Below are 18,331 nucleotides of genomic sequence, written 5' to 3'. Positions count from 1 at the left end.
TAATTCTTGAACATAAGACAAAAACTTAGACCAATATTAACAAACTGAATTCAATAGAGTATACAAATTACCTTTGATCACTGTAAGGGGCTGGTTTCTCTGCTCACTACCCTGGCTGTTCTGGAGGAGATGCATAATCAATGAGGTATCTACGATGAAATTATGATTAAGGGCATAAAATAACACGTGTATGATGAGGGCTTTGCCTTCAACAGCCTAGGAGGACTTGAAGAAGGAACCTCTGAGAGAAGGAGACAAAGCCTACCAAAGAATAAACAAGGGGATGCCAACAGGCTGCCCATTAAAAATATGCACCTCCAACAAAACACAGGAAAAGACAAGGAGGGTTATACCTCACAAAGACATTGAGTGAATTCGTGGAATACCTAAGACAGAAATCACAGATGGTGTACCACGGGAAAACGATAGCAACAGGCAGCCAGAAAGTAATGGAAGAAAGTGGATCTGCTTCAAAGAGAAAGATTTGTCAGGAAGAAGGTAAAACAGGCAGGTGGCAAGACAAAAGTCATAGTGTATTCCCACCACCGGCTGTTTTTGAGAACTAAGACCTGAGCACCAGGAAAGTTACAAGGTCCCAAGGCACAAAAGAACCAAGTGCCTGGCCAAAAGCAGTCCTGCTCCCAGTGCATTTCCTTTCACAAAGTAGCATTTGTGGGGCCTATGAAGCACCTCTCCAGGTTTGTCCTGCTAATACCAAAGACAATATGTTGACCGTGGCTGCCACGGATACTTGGCTCTGTGAAGCATTTTGAGAATAACTGCTCTAAAAATCCAAATTCAGGTCTCAGTGGGCAGTCCAAGAGATTAAGTTCAGAATAATAAACATATTTGGGATACTCCCAACCCATGGAAACCCAAAACAGAAACAGCTAGAAGCATTAACTTTTGCTAGCCTTTTGCTACAATCATACTACATGTGTGTGATGAACCCAATGCACAAGGTCAGAACCAGACTCCCTTGGAATCTGGGGCAGTTGAACATCTATTCACAATACTAGTAAATGATCTGGATGTTCCTGTCTTGCTCCCACTAAGAAGTATTGCTAACACCCATCTGCATAGAATCATTTTTTTTAAAAAGTATGAGACATTTAAGTTGTATTCATTGGAATAGGCACTGGCAAACTTTTTCGGTAAATTCCGGCCAGAAAATACTTTAGGCTTTAGGGGCAACCACTCATTTCTACAGTTGTACAAAATCAGCTGTGGACAATATGAGTGGGTATGGAGGGAGCTTATCTGTTCAAAGAAATAACTTTGGCCAAGTTGACTTTATCTCGAGTTGTTAATGTGAGAAAATCTGTATCAGTAATTCACCTTCTTTGTAGATTATAGGAGAAAGAACTGCTCCAGCTCAACATTGTGCTATATTCTGCACATAATCCAGTCCATATGGCACAGAATATAGAAAAATTATAAAAGCAAAAGAAAACTATCAACAAATTATAGAACTAAGGAAAGTTTAGCAAGGTTAATGGATGTAAGATCAACACAGAAGAGATGAATGGCATTTCTATCTACAAGCAACAATTAGAAAATAGGCATTAAAATAAGATATTATTTCATAACCACATGATCAGCAACTGCAAAAAATCAGGATGAGACCAATATTGATAAAGATGTGGAGCAAGAAAAATGCTCACCTTTTGCAGGTGACCATGTACATGTGTACAACCATTTTGGGAGACAGCTGTGCATCCCCTGGGGAAGTGTGCTTCCGCTACAGCTAGCAGTTCCTCTTCTAAGTATACACTCTCAAGTGGTATTGCCCAAATGTTTTCTCATTATCACCAACCTAAGGAGCCTTTTTAGACATTTTTTTCCTACTACACATCCTCCACTGTGCAGCAATGAAGGGCTGCCTGGTGGTCCTGACCAGAAGTATTCCAGGCCAGACTGAGACTTTACAAACAGGATTCTTCCATGGATTATTATGGGATGTCTATCCAGCCTACAGTCCTTTAAAATTGCCCCTACCACAGCGTCGGTTAAAGAACGAATGCTAGGTGGCCATATCTGGACCATGAACGCTAGCCCACCATCTACAATCAGCTGAGCTAAAGGTGGACCCATGATCCACAAGAAACCAATCCACAGGCCAGCTGGACCAATCTGATTCTTTGGAGAGACTTGAAATGAAGTGAAATGAGGACCACAGTATATCTTGGTTCTTTAAAGCAAGTACAGGGAGAGGCCAGATGGGCATTGTGGCAAACTAAAGTCAAGGTCATGAAGAAGCAAGAGATATAAGTGAGTAAAGGTAGCAGGTCTGCAAGGATGAGAATGTAGGAGCTGCTTGTGCACATCCCAGCATAAGAATCCAGGCTGCTCAGTTGGTTAAGGGTCTGCCTTTAGCTCAAGTCACAATCCTGGAGTCCTGGGATGGAGCCCAGGAAGAAAGAAAAAAAAGAAAAGAAAAGAAAAAAAGGAAAGGAAAGGAAAGGAAAGGAAAGGAAAGGAAAGGAAAGGAAAGGAAAGGAAAGGAAAGGAAAGGAAAGGAAAGGAAAGGAAGAAAGAAAGAAAGAAAGAAAGAAAGAAAGAAAGAAAGAAAGAAAGAAAGAAAGAAAGAAAAGAAGCCAGGCTACATCCCAGGCACTTCCCCCTGCACCTTCCAATACCCTGTCTTCAAGAGGACTTCCATTCCTCGCAAATAATAATCCCTTTCTCATCTGGCAGCAATCAGAATGAACTCCCCAACTCATTCCATTTCTGCTAATGTTTCTGTTGAAGTCCAGAAGATGGCTTGAGGGGGTCCTGCCTGATAGGACCATACTGCAGGAGGTGCCTGTGGCACTGGATATCTGGGGGAGGGAAGAGCAGTAGCCCCCCTCACACCCTCTACACCCCCTGATGAGCAGGGCAACTGAGGCCACTTTGAAGCTTCACTGCCATCTCACAGGTCACATGCCTGTCTGGATTGCAAATCACCTAATTTAATACTTTTAAGTGCCACTCCCATTGTTATGATTTGCATTAGTGCTGGAGCTTTCAGGAATCTGAAATACAAAGCTGTTCTTTTTAGATTTTTATACAAAAGTAAAATACTTCTCAGCTCTGCCTTAAATTGGCCAACTCTCCACTTACCAGTCCAGTATGTTCTGCCTTTGAATGCTGACAGCTTTGTGGACTAGTGATTTGACAACAAAAGTTAAAGTAAAACTCATTAGTTTTGATTATCTAGGGAGAACTTCAACATAAAATAGTGAAATGGCTGAAGTGTCAATATTTCATAAGAAAGACAATTACTGAACAGTCAAATGAAGGGAGAAATTCAGACCAGCCTATTAAGAAAATGTTCCCAAAGAGAGAGTCTACCTGAAAAGACCTCATTCAATCTATACAAAGGCACCCACTTGTTTCAAACTAAATGTGCTCCTCAGCAATAAAGAGGCACAAACTACTGATCTACACATTGACTTGGATGAATAAAGGCATTATGCTGATTGAAAAGAGTCAGTCTCTAAGGATGCCTGGGTGGCTCAGTCGTTTGAACAGCTGACTCTTGATTTCAGCTCAGGTCATGATCTCAGGATCCTGGGATCAAGCCCCCTGTTGGGCTCTCTACTCAGCATGGAGTCTGCTTGAGATTTTCCCCTCTCTCTTTGCCCCTCCCCTCTGCTCATGCTCTCTTTCTCTCTCTCTAAAATAAATAAAATCTTTAAAAAAAAAAAAAAAAAGGAAGAGTCAGTCTCAAAAGCTTACAAACTATATGATTCCATTACAGGACAAAACGATAGTGATGGAAAACAAAAAGTGGTTGCCAGGGGTTTCAGGTGGCAGCCATGGGGTAGGAGATACCTAGGGATAACACAAAGGAGGTTTTAGGGATGGTGGCTTTTATTCTGCATTTTAATTATGGTTGTACTTACATGAATCTATACATAGGTCAAAATTCATAGAACTGTATGGCCAAAAAAAGGGCCAATTTTACTGTCTGAAAAATATTTTAAATACTTAAAAATATGTGCCAAAATTGCTCTTAGAAACTACGTACTCTTAAATAGGTTAATCCTGGTCCCTGATGAATCTGCACATTTTATTTTCCTCTTAGAATGAAATTATACACTGTAGCCCAGCTTAAGCTAAATTAACAGATATTCTGGACCAAAAGAATCTAAACTCATGAGGAAAAATTGTAATGATACAAAGTTGAGAAGTATGCCACGTGCTATGCCCATATCCTCAGCATCAACACAAAAACACTGCATAATGCTGTGACAAGCACTGAAGAGCTGAGACTGAAGAAATATTAACTGTTCTGAATTACAAACTCCTCCTGTAGTCCGTTAAACCAACATATTCACCAGTGATTTTTCATAAACCATTGTGCAAATAGTAAAATATAATAAAATATATCTATAATAAAATATAGCAAAAATATACAAATAAAATATATCTAACTAAAATTGTTTTGTTTAAACTATTTGTACACTGCTCTACAACCATTTCTTAATTCTTTTTTTTTCCATTTCTTAATTCATTAAAATAAATCTCTCTCTCTGATTATAGAAAAAGATGGGAAGGAAAGGAATAAAATTCTATGGTCCATACCTGAACAAGATCCCCATCAGATAATGGTGGTGGAAGGAAATGGTCACACAAATCCCCACATATGGTAACTATTTAAGAAATAAATGTAAAGGCACCTGGGTGGCTCAGTGATTGAACATCTGCCTCAGTCATGATCCCAGGATCCTGGGATCGAGTCCTGCATCAGGCTCCTCACAGAAAGCCCACTTCTCCCTCCACCTACGTCTCTGCCTCTCTCTGTGTGTCTCTCATGAGTAAATAAATAAAATCTTTTTTAAAAAGAAATAAAAAAATATAAGAAATCATATAAAGACACCACTGAGTAGAGGAAAATTTAATTTCAGAAAATTGCAACTGGAAGGGTGCCTGGGTGGTTCAGTTGTTTGAGCATCCAACTTTTTTTTAAAGATTTTATTTATTTATTCATGAGAGATGCAGAGAGAGGCAGAAACATAAGCAGAGGGAGAAGGAGGCTCCTCAAGGGGAGCCTGATGCGGGACTCCATCCTGGGACTCTGGGGCCATGCCCTGAACCAGAGGCAGATGCTCAACCACTGAGCCACTCAGGCATCCCGAGCATCCAACTCTTGATCTCAGCTCAGGTCTTGATTTTATGGTCATGAGTTGAAGCCCTGTGGTGTAGAAAGAAAGGAAAAGGAAAAGGAAAAGGAAAAGAGAGAAAGGAAAGGAAAGGAGAGGAGAGGAGAGGAGAGGGGAGGGGAGGGGAGGGGAGGGGAGGGGAGGGGAGGAAGGGAAAATTGCAACTGAATAGGTAAAACCTGTGGGTTTGCAGCTTACTGGCTATGGGGTATAACTCAACCCCCAAAGCTACAGAAAACACTGGTGAGAAAAGCTGAAGCATTACCAGGTAAAGGTGTCAGAGATCAGATTTAGGATTAGGAAAGCAGCTGGAAATTTAAAGGGGAAGTTCTGGCAGTATGACAATCACGGAATGAACCAGACTCAAATTCAGAGCAATTGCCATCCCTGGCTTACAGCTAGCCTACATGAGTGAAGGAGCCCACAGGGAACCCAATGAGAAAAAAAGTCAAGACCACAGAGATATCCACTTTTGAAAAATGGCACCACACAGGATCAGATCTGAGACTTTGATAATTTCATTAAATACAGACATTCCCCAGCTGAGACAGCTCAAGTGATAGAGAGCTGAAGCCAAATGGGCTTGAATAGTGAAAGTACAAAACCCCAAACCAGCAGGAGAAAAACCAAAATAAAAACAAAAAACAACAACAATAAACAAAAACCCTCAGGAAATCCACACCCAAATCTTTGTCTGACCAAATCTGCAGGCACAGGGAGGACCTTTCTAGGGCCAAGCTAAAAAGGAGTCGTGGGAAGTCACACAGATGTCAAGTAGCTACATATCACAAAGGAGACAATCGCCATTTGAATCCAGGCAAGTTGAACAGCTACTAGATCAAAAATCTAAAAATCCTCAGAAAACATACACACACAACAACTAGAGTTGTTACACTATCTCTGCTCAACACATACACACACACAAAAACAAACAAACAAACAGGAAAGTGTGACCCATACTCAGGGGAAAAAAATAGGTAGCCAATATAACTGATTTTAAGTAGACTGAGATGTTGGATTTTGTAAAGGCCTTAAAATGGCTTTACAAATACATTCAAAGCATTAAAATAATTCAAAAAATTAGAGGGAAATATATAGAAAATCTCAACAGAGAAATAGCAACTACACAAAATAATATAAATTCCAGAGCTAAAAAGTACATTTACTAAAATTTTCAGTGGTCTCAACAACAGATTGGAGATGGCAGATGAACTGATTTCTACCAGTAGAAATTACCCAAGAAAGAAAGAAAAATGTTTGAAGAAAAATGAACAAAACCACCGAGACAAAACTTAAGACATTATGAAGCACTCCAACATACATACAACTAACTGGAATCCCAGGAAAAGAACAATGAAAGCAGGAATATTTTTTTAATTTTATTTATTTATTCATGAAAGACACAGAGAGAGAGAGAGAGGCAGAGACATAGGCAGAGAGAGAAGCAGGTTCCTCGCAGAAAGCCCAATGTGGAACTCTATCCCCGAGCCCCAGGATCATGCCGCAAGCTGAAGGCAGATGCTCAACCACTGAGTCACCTAGGCGTTCTGAAAGCAGGATTTTTTAAAAATTGAAGAAATAATGGCCAAAAAGTACCAAAATATGGTAGAAAACATTGAAGATTCAAGAAGCTTACCAAACCCCAAGAAAGATAAACAAAAATAAAATCATTCCTAGACACACTACACTCAAATTACAAAGAAAAACTAAAGTTCAAGGGAAATTTTTTAAAGCAATCAAAGAAACCTATGGGTTATGTATGAGGGAATAACAATAAATAACTGGTTGACTTCTCAGCAGAAATCATGAAAGCAAGAAGACTGGAAAAACATATTCAAAGCACTGGGGGTATGGGGGGAACTATCAGTAATAATTCTATATCCAGTTAAGCTATCCTTCAAATATGACTGTGAAATAAAATATATTTTCAGTAAATAAAAACTGAGATATTTGTTGCCACCAAAACTGCACTACATCAAATTCTAAGGGAAGTACTTTAGCCTGAAAGAAAAACAACACTGGGTGGCAAGTGGGATTAAATTAAAAAATTAAAATTTATTCAAAAGGTGAGTATTTGAGTCAAGATTTTAACGATATTTTTTATTTTAATACCTCTAAAAGGTGACTATTAAATTAAAAATTATAAATCAATATTAATAGATCTATAGCATAAATGGATCTAATATATAATAAGAGCACTATGTAAATAAAATGAGGGGTAAATACAAATACACTGTTGCAAGACTTCTATATTTTATCTGAAGTAATTCTATAGTAATTATAAGTAAATTGGAAAAAGTTTAAGATGCATATGTGATTCCTGGAGCAATAACTAACAATTTAAAAATGCAAAAATATAGAACTAGAAAGCCAATAGAGAAATTAAAGTGAAATACTAAAAAATATCTGATTAAAATAAAAGAAGACATAAATGAGGAACAGAGGAACAAAAAAACAGAAGACACAAAACAAACTGCAAAAGGGAAGACCTCGGGATTCCTGGGTGGCTCAGCAGTTGAGCATCTGCCTTCAGCTCAGAGCATGATCCTGGAGTTTCGGGATTGAGTTCCACTTTGGGCTCCCTGTGAGGAGCCTGCTTCTCCTTCTGCCTGTGTCTCTGCCTTCTCTCTGTGTCTCTCATGAATAAATAAATAAAATCTTAAAAAAAGGGGGGGGGAGACTTCAGTATAAACACATCAAAAATTAAACGTAAATGGACTAACACTCCATTCAAAAGACAAGGTTTAAAATCCAAGATCCAATTGTATGCTGTCAACAAAATATATGCTTCAAATAATAAAGACATAAACAGACTAAAAATAAAAAGCTACAAAGAATATATTCCATGCAAAATAGGCATAAGAAAGATGAAGTGTCTATTAATATCAAATAAAAAAGACTTCATAACAAGAAATATTACTGAAGATAATTTGGGACTTCATAACGATAAAATGGCCAATATATCAGGTAGGTAAAACCATTATAAATATAGATGTCACTGATAACAAAGCCTCAAAACACATAAAGTAAAAACTAACAGAACTAAAATGAGAGAGAGATGAATCTACAATCATAAAGACTTTAATAAACCCCCAGAAATTGATAGAACTAGACAAAAATATCAGTAAGAATGTAGAAAATCTGAATAACATTATTAACTACCTTCATCCAACTAATATTTCCAGAACATGAAACCCAATACCTACGAAACATACACATTCCTTTAAGTCCACAGGGAACATCGACCAATACAAACAATATACTGGATCATTAAACAATTCTCAATAGTTCTTAAAATATTAAAATGTAATAGACTACATTCTCTTACTGCAACAGAATTAAGTTAGAAATCAAAAATAAATAAATAAATAAAACATCTGGAATATCTGGAAATTTAAAACTCACTTTAAAGAACTCATAAAGATCACAAATTAGCAGATATTTTCACTTGAATAATAATAAAAATTGGTAAACTGATAAAATAGACTTCATCAAAATTTCAAATGTCTGCTCCCTGAAAAATACTATTGTACCAAAATGAAAATGTTTTCCAAATACATATCTGATAAAGAACTGACATCTATAACATATAAAGAAACTGCAACAAGCAAACAACCCAATAAAATATGGGCTAAAATATTTAACAGACATTTAAAGAAGATACGTGACCATCAACAAAGCACATGAAGACATAATCAGTATCGTTTACGATTAGGGAAATGCAAATTAAAACCAAACTTAAATGCTACTTCCCACCTAGTAGAATAGATAAAATTAAAAAGACTGACAATACCGAGTATTGGCAAGGATGTGGAGTGGCTGGAACTCTTATATATTGCTAGTGGCAACATGTATGTATTTATTCTAACAGAAATATTTTTATTCTATCTCTCCAAAAATAAGTTAATCTAACAAAAGGCAAAAAAAAGTTTTAATTGGCAATGTATATATATTGAAGCATATATTTTATTTTCTTTATTTAATCTTATACTGGTTTGGTACTTCTTTTTTTTTTAAGATGTTATTTATTTATTCATGAGAGACACAGAGACCGAGACAGAGAGAGGCAGAGACACAGGCAGAGGGAGAAGCAGGCTCCCCGCAGGGAGCCTGACGTGGGACTAGATCCCGGGTCTCCAGGATCAGACCCTGGGCTGAAGGTGGCGCCAAACTGCTGCGCCACCCGGGCTGCCCTGGTTTGGTACTTCTTAAACAACATAAACTGTTGAGTAAATAAAAGTCAACAGCCACTTAAAAAAATCAGTTAAAAAAAAAAATCAGTTCATAGATGTAATGATGGGACCCCATAAGCAGCTTCAAAGAACTTTCCACCAAGTTCATGGAATTCAAAAATGAAGAGGACACAGAAACCTAAATACTGAGGCTGACCTGCCTCATCTCAACATCTTAGGGTCCTCCGTCCACTCTGAGGTCTGGGTCAGCCTTGGGAAGAACAAAGCAGCCACAACCAACCTTTCCACTTACATGTCTGGACGGACCTTAACATGTCACTAATGGAGTTGTTTGCATGGGAGACTAGTTGTTTCACACTGCAAGGGAGAAAAATGGATTTACTCCATCCTGAACAGGTGGAGCAAACACGAAGTGTAAACAAAGTTCGACACCACAATCAGCCTTTCGATCCCCCTGGGAAAAACACCTAACCCCAGAGAACAGCACGTCCCTGGTGGTTCACTGGGAAACTTTATTCTTGCTAAAATTTAGAACTTTTTTTTTTTAGAATTCATTTATTTATTCAAGAGAGACACACAGAGAGAGGCAGAGACAGGCAGAGGGAGAAGCAGGCTTCCTGCGGGGAGCTTAATGTGGGACTCAATCCCAGGACCCCAGGATCACGACCTGAGCCAAAGGCAGATGCTCACCCACTGAGCCACCCAGACATCCCTAAAATTTAGGACTTAATAAGAACTAAAAGGACAGGGTAGGGACGACATCTCTACTGGGAGTAGAGATGTTGACAGCCTTTAAAAACTCAAGAAGGTATTAAAGAAAGTGACTTTAAAGAAAGAGACCAATCCCCAAAGCTAAATGGTCCCAGTATCACACTCACTTCTCATCACAGCTCCTAAAAATAGGTCCCAGTATTTTACCCCGACCTTATTATGATGGCTGAGCTCCCCCTGTTCTGAGGTAACGTCTATAAACTTTGGCATCCAGTGTGCTTTTGCACCACATGTCAGCTATTAGCAAAAGTATTTTTCCTGACAGCTAATTGGTAACATTAAGGAAAAGCAATGAAGAGTGTTGTGCTTTACAGAGTCATTTTACACCATTAGCAGCAATAAGCATGTTATGAGGGACATGGCACTGGCTAGGAATCCAAAGGACACACTTTTCATTCTATTTGCCAGTAAAATGAGAAATGAGAAAATGAAATCCATAAATTGGGTTTACTCGGGCTTATTTACAGGGCAACTGAATTAGTGATACTTCCTGTGCCAGAAGGTTCTCTCCAAGGAACATTTGTGCTGAGGGAGTCCTCGGAGGCAGGTAGACATCTAGAGAGTCAGCCCCCCCACCAGCCACCCACCCACCCAGGGCCCTGTGCCCCTTACCTTTCCTTTTGGTTGTGTAAAATCCAACGGCTGCTCCATCCTGCCACAGAATTTTTGCTTGCTCCTTCACAGAGTGAGGTAAAAAAAACATGTCACCGTCATCCAAATTTCTCTCCAATCTTCCAAAAATAACGACGTTCAGAATGAAAAGCACAATCCTTTCCCCAAATGACTGAACCTTTGAAGGGAAGAAGAAAAGAAAGAAAAGAAAAAAAAAGAAAGGAAAGGAAAGGAAAAAAAGAAAGAAAAGAGAAGAGAAGAGAAGAGAAGAGAAAAGAAAGAAAAGAAAAGAAAAGAAACAAAAAGAAAAAAAAGAAAAGAAAAGAAAGAAAAGAAAAGAAAAGAAAAGAAAAGAAAAGAAAAGAAAGAAAAGAAGTGAGAGAGGAAAATCACATGCGATAAATTTTGACCTTGGAATCAACCCACATGTTGGGGCCAGGTGTGTGTGCCACCATCACACAATTTCTTCTGTGTTAAAGAGCCAAAATGTGAATCATTAAGTTTCTCACAGAGGTTTTCACAACCTTGGCTTTTCACACCCATTAGCCTCCAGGAGTGAGGGGCAGGGCCAGAGGGGCCACAGATGTCATTCCATTGCAGGTCCACAAAACAGGAAGTTACCTCCAGGGGGTAACTGGAGGCAAGCCATTTCAGCAGATCCCCTGAATGGTCTAGAAATAAACCCAATATGTCATTTTTAATACCAGCCCCAGAATTCTGGCCCTCAGAAGGAGGGTAAAGAATTGGGGGGATCAATGACTATACCAAAAACAAATGATTTGCAATGGCTTGTGATGTGATAGATTTGGAGCACATGCTACAGTCTCAATTCCAGAGAATTACTGAGAGTCAAGCTCCATCTTGTTCTAAGACTATAAAACAAAACAACTTCTTGCCCACCACAATGTCATGACACGTGAGGAAACTGGGTGTGGTCAAGGTCAGGCCTACAAAGAGTTTTAGCCTTAACAAGTCAAAATGATCTCATGCTCCTGTCTCTTAAAATTTTCTGCATCTGTATAGTCCACAGGTGGCAAATGTGTGGCATAAACAAAGGCCTGCTAATCCTGCACCCCCAGCAGACATAACTAATCAATCCCACACTATGTGCTGAGCGTGGATGTGGTCACAGAGTCCTCCTAAATGCAGTCTCTGGACAACCACAGGCAAGCACTAAATGTAGTATTTGGGATGAACCCAATCAAGTATTGATCTAGTGACCGTATTGTTTTATTAGATTTTACTCTGATAAGACTGCTATGTGACAGCCTAAGTGTGTGGGTGTTCGTCACCCCATCTTATGCATCACCACGAGGTCAGCAATGCCATTAAATGGACTGCGACTTCCACCCACAAGCTAGCATACGATTCTCCGCCCCTCCCCGGGGAGGTTTTGATTTATAGGTAAGGAAATTGAAATTCAAGGAGGGTTAAGTGATTACATTTATTGATTTCCCTGCCTCATTCCAAAGAGGACTTATGACAGCTGGATGAGGGCTCTGTCAGAGGCAGGCAGGCTCAAAATAGGCCAGGCCTTCTGAGTCCCAGGCTGGTGCACCTGCTACAGCCGAGCCCATGGTTCCCTTCTGCATCTTCATCCATTACGACTAAGGCTTTGGAAAAGGGAAGTTTATTATAAATACACTTAGTTTTATATCGAATACTTAATCCTTAGATTTTTATCATCATCATCATCATTTGTGTCTGTGGCTTCTCAGCCTGGATTTGCTGGGAGATCCTTAGCAATACCCAACCCTCTGAGCCTCAATTTTGTCCACCGGTCAAGGGAGAAGATTGCCTGAGTCGTCCTTAAAACACTTGTTTTTGGGGAAGAGTGGGTAATAAAAAAACAAAAATCCCACTTGTTTTCAAATGCTCTGATATTAAAAGTAAGGCAGCTTGCTGCCCCCTCACAAATGGCACAAAGTGTTTCGGTGCCAATAAATTTATTAATTGGTCCAGAATGTAAAAGTTCACCTTCATCTGGAGCCAAATCTTAAATAAGAAAAAGCTTTGTGAAAACCACACCAAGCTCAACTTGAAGAAGCTGCCCCAATTTTGTATCTTAGACAGTAGCAGCCAAATCAAGTTCAGACTTGAGGAATAATTAGCTGGTCACAAAACCTGAGTGGGGTGATGTGGGAGGTTATTTTTTTCAACTTATAAAACCAAAAAAGTTCAGAGGAAAGCCAGAAGAGAAAAGCAGATTGCATCTGGCAGAAGGGAAATATCCAATCAAAAACTGGCAGGAGAAAAAGGAGAAAAGAAAACGCACTTAATTTGTCCAATTTCATTGGGGAGGGGGGATGTGTGACATGTGATTCTGACTTAGAAACGTTTCTGGAAACACAAAATACAGATCCAGTTCTAATCCCTCAATTAGGACCACTAATTACATTAACAGAAAGAACATTAAGCTTTTTTTTTTTTTTTTTTTGTAATTTATGAAACATAGCTGGCTAAGAAACAAAATGTAATTAAAAGAAAAAAAAGCTAAGACCCAAAATTCTACCAATGGAGAAGGAAATTATCTCCATAGACAGTTGGGGCAGATCAATCTTTAAAACACGGTTCATTAACTGCAAGTAACATTCAAGTTTCTGTTCACAACATTGACCACATTTTCAGAAAATTTGGGGTCTTCCTCATCTAAACACAGAAAAATTGACACACAGAAGTGACCTCTCTTGTTCTGAAAAATAAATTATTCAAAGAGCAAGTCAGATTCCTCATGGCATTCACCCAACCACTAAAATACCTCTGGCCCACCTGTGAGAAGGGGTCAAAACATCAACACAAATGGGTACACCAGGTCGCCCACACCCATTGGCTGATTCTCAAGCCACTGTTAAATTTGCTGGTGAGGGGAGACCCTTTTCAAAACAGTACCTATTGAGTCAATTAAAACACGACCTGAAAACATCCTGCATCCTGCTGTTTATAACAATATGGATGCAACTAGAGGGCATTATGCTAAGTGAAATAAGTCAAAGACAAATACTGCATGATCTCACGTGTGGAATCTTAGAAAAGCCCAACTCATAGGAACAGAGAACAGAATGGTGATTACCAGAGACTGGAGGTAGAAGAGAGAAGATATTGGTCAAAAAGTATAAACTTCCAATTTTAAGATTAATAAGTTCTGGGAATCTAATATACAGCAGGGTAATTATAGCTAATAGTACTGTATTATATTAAAGTTACTAAGAGAGTAGATCTTAAATGTTCTCATTACAAAAAAAAAATCACAATTATGTAATGGGATGCAGGTGTTAGCCGACACCAACGCGGCAATCATTTTGCAACATGTAAGTGTATCAGACCAATGTATACCATAAATTTACACAATATTTATGTCAGATATATCTCATTAAGCTGGGGACAGGGAACAGGTATGAAAACCCCCAGATGGGAAAACAGTATTTGCAAATCAGATATGCAATGTACACAATAAGGACTGGCATCCAGAATATATGAAAAATTTTTACAGCTCAGCAGTTAAGAAGTCAAATAACCCAATCAAAAAGAAGGCCAAGGATTTTAACAGGTATTTTCCCAAAAGGGACATACAAATGGCCAATAAGTACATGAAAAAATGCTTAACCCCCTTAGCCATCAGAGAAATGCAGCTCAGGACTACAAGAGATAGCACTTCTCCCCCCAGTAGGATGGATAGCATTAAAAAAAAAAAAAAAAAAAGACAGCTTTTCCATGAGGCCAGCGATGGATTGAAGCACCTCGGCCAAGCAGGCCAGGTGGTAGTGTCTGTGGGCCAGTCGCCGGGCTCTTCGAGGTGCAACAGAGTCTATGAAGTGAAGATGAATGAAGACTGTCCTGATGTTTTCCAGAAACCGCTCAGAGGATGGCTCTGATAAAACCACTAGGAGCACATCTGCATGTAATGAGCATACAGGTAGCTGCAGATGAATATTCTCGTCCACAACTATTGTGGTTAAAATTCTTCATTGCCTCAAAGGCATGCAATTGGAAGGAAAAACGAAGAATTGGTCAACAAGACATAAGTTGAAACAGATGATGAAAATTAGTATTTTATTTAACATTGATCATCTCACAGTAAGTTATGTAGAAAAATAAATGTTTGAATACTTGTAATTGCTGAGCAATAAAGTCTTATCTTTGTAATATATCAAATGTTTAAACATCTCCATTCTCATAATCACTAGTCAGACTTGTTTTTAACATACTTTAAGAACAGTATGTCATTGTCAATAACTAGCTCATTTGTAGATTGATCCCCTTTTGGAGGGCAGTTGGTTGGGGAGATATTCTAGTACCTCCAGTTCTCCATCCTTTCTTGCTTTAGGGGATTTCAGCAAACCAGGTAACAACCAGATAACCATGGAGGCCTCCCCTTCAGAACCTGCTATTATACCTAAAAAACAAGTATTTGGAATATCCTAAATACCTTAATGAACTATCCTTTACCAGTAGATTTCACCTGTGACCTAGAATTTGTTTAAAATTAAATCTTATTTTATTCTTAAAAAAAAAAAAAGACAATAATAAGTATCAGAGAGGACATGGAGAGATGGAAGCCCTCAGATGTTACTAGTGGGGTGTTAAATGGTATGCCTGCTGTGGAAAACAGTTTGGCCGTTCCTCAACAAGTTATATAGTGAATTACCATTATGACTTGTAATTCTACTCCTGGGTATGTACCCAACAGAATTGAAAATACGTTTACTCACAAAAACTTGTACACAGATGTTCATGGTGAAAGACGCCTGGGTGGCTCAGCAGTTGAGCATCTGCCTTTGGCTCAGGGTGTGATCCTGGAGTCCCGGGATCAAGTCCCGCATCGGGCTCCCTGCATGGAGCCTGCTTCTCCTTCTGCCTATGTCTCTGCCTCTCTCTCTGTGTCTCTCATGAATAAATAAATAAATATCTTTAAAACAACAACAACAACAAAAAAAAAAAAAAACACAGGTGTTCATGGTGACATTATTCCACTAACAGATACACGGATAAACACACATGCTCTAACCATGCAGTGGGATACTATCCAATCCTAAAAAGCAATGGAATTCTGACACACTACAATGTGGATGATCCTTAAAGACATGCTCAGCGAGAGAAGGCGGACACAAAAGACTACATATTATCTGATTCTGGGAATGAGAAATGTCCAGGATAGACAAATTCACAGAGACAGAAAGTAGATTCCTTGTGAGGGTCTGGGGAAAGAGAAATGAGAGGTGACTGCTGATAGGTAAGAGGTTTCTTTTGGGGGATGCTGAAAACACTCTAGAATTCAATAGTGGTGACTGATGCACAACTCTGCAAATTCTGAAAATCACCAAATTGTATACTTTGAAAGGATGAAATTGACAGCATGTGTATTAGATTTCGATGAACTTGTGTGAAGGAAAAAAACAGAACAGAATTTGTTTTTTTTTAATTGTTTGATACAGGGGAAAAAACACAAGTTATCAATTCATTCTCTAAACCAAACCCAAAAGAATATTGATATTTCATTCAGTATTTACAGGTCCCAGTGAGGAAGATCAAGTGGAATTCCAGACAACTGTGGACAGAGCCATCATTTTAAGATTGCCAAGAAGAACTCCAATTCTATAGAATTAAGATAAATATGCCAATCAAATTAAAATGGGCAGACATGATGTAAATAGTCTAAATTCTTCACAAGTTATTACCTTTCTCCTCAGCCTCTGCCCTAGCCAAACGGCAAAGGAGAAGACACCATAGGGACTCTGAGGAGCTGCTGTGGCACTTGCCCTCACCCCTGCCATCCTCCTAGGTTTTGGCTTTAGAACTGTTCTATGAAGCCACAGCACATCAAAAACCTCCAGGCCTGATGTCAAAGAAACTGGAATTTGTGTCCAGTTAAGTCACTCACTAACTGTGTGGCTCAGCCTCAATTTCTTCATCTGCAAAAGAAATACCTTGAGGATTCTAAAAGCAGACAATCCCTGTAAGGAGTCTGAGGACATAGCCGAGTACCTAACATAGTGTCTGACTCAGAGTAAGTACCAATAAACATTACTTGAACATAATAAGCAGAATCTTCCTACCCGCTAGAGAGATGCTGGGGATTTAAATTTTAAAACTAAGACAAGAGGGATGCCTGGGTGGCTCAGGGATTAAGCGTCTGCCTTTGGCTCAGGGCGTAATCCTAGAGTCCTGGGATTGAGTCCCACATCGGGCTCCCTATGTGCAGCCTGCTTCTCCCTCTGCCTATGTCTCTGCCTCTCTGTGTGTGTCTCTCATGAATAAATAAAGTCTTTAAAAAATAAAATAAAATAAAACTAAGACAAGAGAGGACCCTCAGGAGAGTAAGAGAGATCTGCATATAGCCAGATGTCTGTTCCATAGGGCCATTTATTACTATTTTCCTTCCTGGCAGGGCATTCTAGATTGAATTGGGTCCCCCAGAAAGATGCTGGAAATCCTAACACCCAGTACCTGTGAATGTGACTTATTTAGAAATAAGGGTCTCTGCAGATGATCAAGTGAAAATGAGGTCATTAGGGTGGTCCCTAATAATATGATTGGTGTCCATATAGAAAGGGGAATCTGGAGCCACCTGGGTGGTTCAGTGGTTGAGTGTTTGCCTTTGGCTCAGGACACGATCCCAGGGATCGAGCCCTGCATCAGGCTCCCCACCGGGAGCTTGCTTCTCCCTCTGCCTGTGTCTCTGCATATCTCTGTGTCTCTCATGAATAAATAAATAAAATCTTTAAAAAAGAAAGAAAGGGGGGATCTGGACAGAGACAGACACACCCACACCGAGGGAAGATGATGTGAAGACACAGGAAAAAGGCTATCTACAAGTCAAGGAATGCCTGAGGCCAGCAGCAGCCAAAACAGAGGCCGGGGACAGATTGTCCCTCATGACCCTCAGAAAGAACACTGATTCCACGCTTATAGTCTCAGGGACTGTGAGACAGTACAGTCTCATGTATTTCTCAATACATTTCTGTTGTTTCAGCCCCCCAACCCCTGCCCCCGGTGGTCTGTGAAACTCTGTTAGAGCAACACTAGAAAACTAATCCACCCGAGCAGGCTACTTTCAATTAGTAAATGCTAATAAGCTTAGTGACTTTAAAACCTGTTTTGCAATATCTATATAAATTTTCACCATCTCACCTTCATCAGACCTTCTCTTGCAGGATCAGAGGTTCTTAGCACATCTTCGGTGGGCCACCAGAACTCCTTTATGTAAACAGCCACCACTGAAGAGAAAGCCAAGAGAAAATGATGATGTGCCAGCAGCCACCCGGCCACCAGAGGGGCAATTTCAAAAGCATGCAACCACTCGCTGCGAAGGTGCAAACGACACAAGTCTGTGTTGGTGAAGCAGGTGGTATTGCTAGAGCTTAGTTCTTTGTCAGCACAGACCAGGACAGAGTGGCCACTCTGACCTGAAGGGGTCTTCACAGAAGTCTTCACAGGTGGCCCATGGCCACCTCCAAAACAAGATGTGTGTGTCCTGATGCTATAGGGCAAAAAATGCTACACACCAACACTGACAAATTTGATGGAAAAAAATTACATTGTTTTCTCAAGAAATCCAATTATGTGCCACAACTCAGAACTCCCCACTTAGTCAATCCAACATTATCA

General features: G+C 39.5%; 1 protein-coding gene across 1 annotated transcript in view; it reads right to left on the bottom strand.

Moving 5' to 3' along the window:
* LOC144296849 (protein FAM169B-like) overlaps window positions 1–18,331 on the bottom strand; it is a 100,086-nt gene that overhangs the window by 27,553 nt on the left and 54,202 nt on the right. The window contains exons 5-6 of the mRNA XM_077870129.1: window positions 17,855–17,940; window positions 10,727–10,904 (exon numbers count right to left, since the gene is read on the bottom strand). Of these exons, the coding sequence (XP_077726255.1) occupies window positions 10,727–10,904; window positions 17,855–17,940 (264 nt within the window). The remainder of the gene's footprint in view (window positions 1–10,726; window positions 10,905–17,854; window positions 17,941–18,331) is intronic.

This window comes from Canis aureus, chromosome 2, assembly GCF_053574225.1.
Source record: "Canis aureus isolate CA01 chromosome 2, VMU_Caureus_v.1.0, whole genome shotgun sequence".
In the NCBI taxonomy this organism is placed as follows: Eukaryota; Metazoa; Chordata; class Mammalia; order Carnivora; family Canidae; genus Canis; species Canis aureus.
Note: the sequence above shows the minus strand (reverse complement) of the source record. Positions and strands in the feature narration are given on the sequence as shown.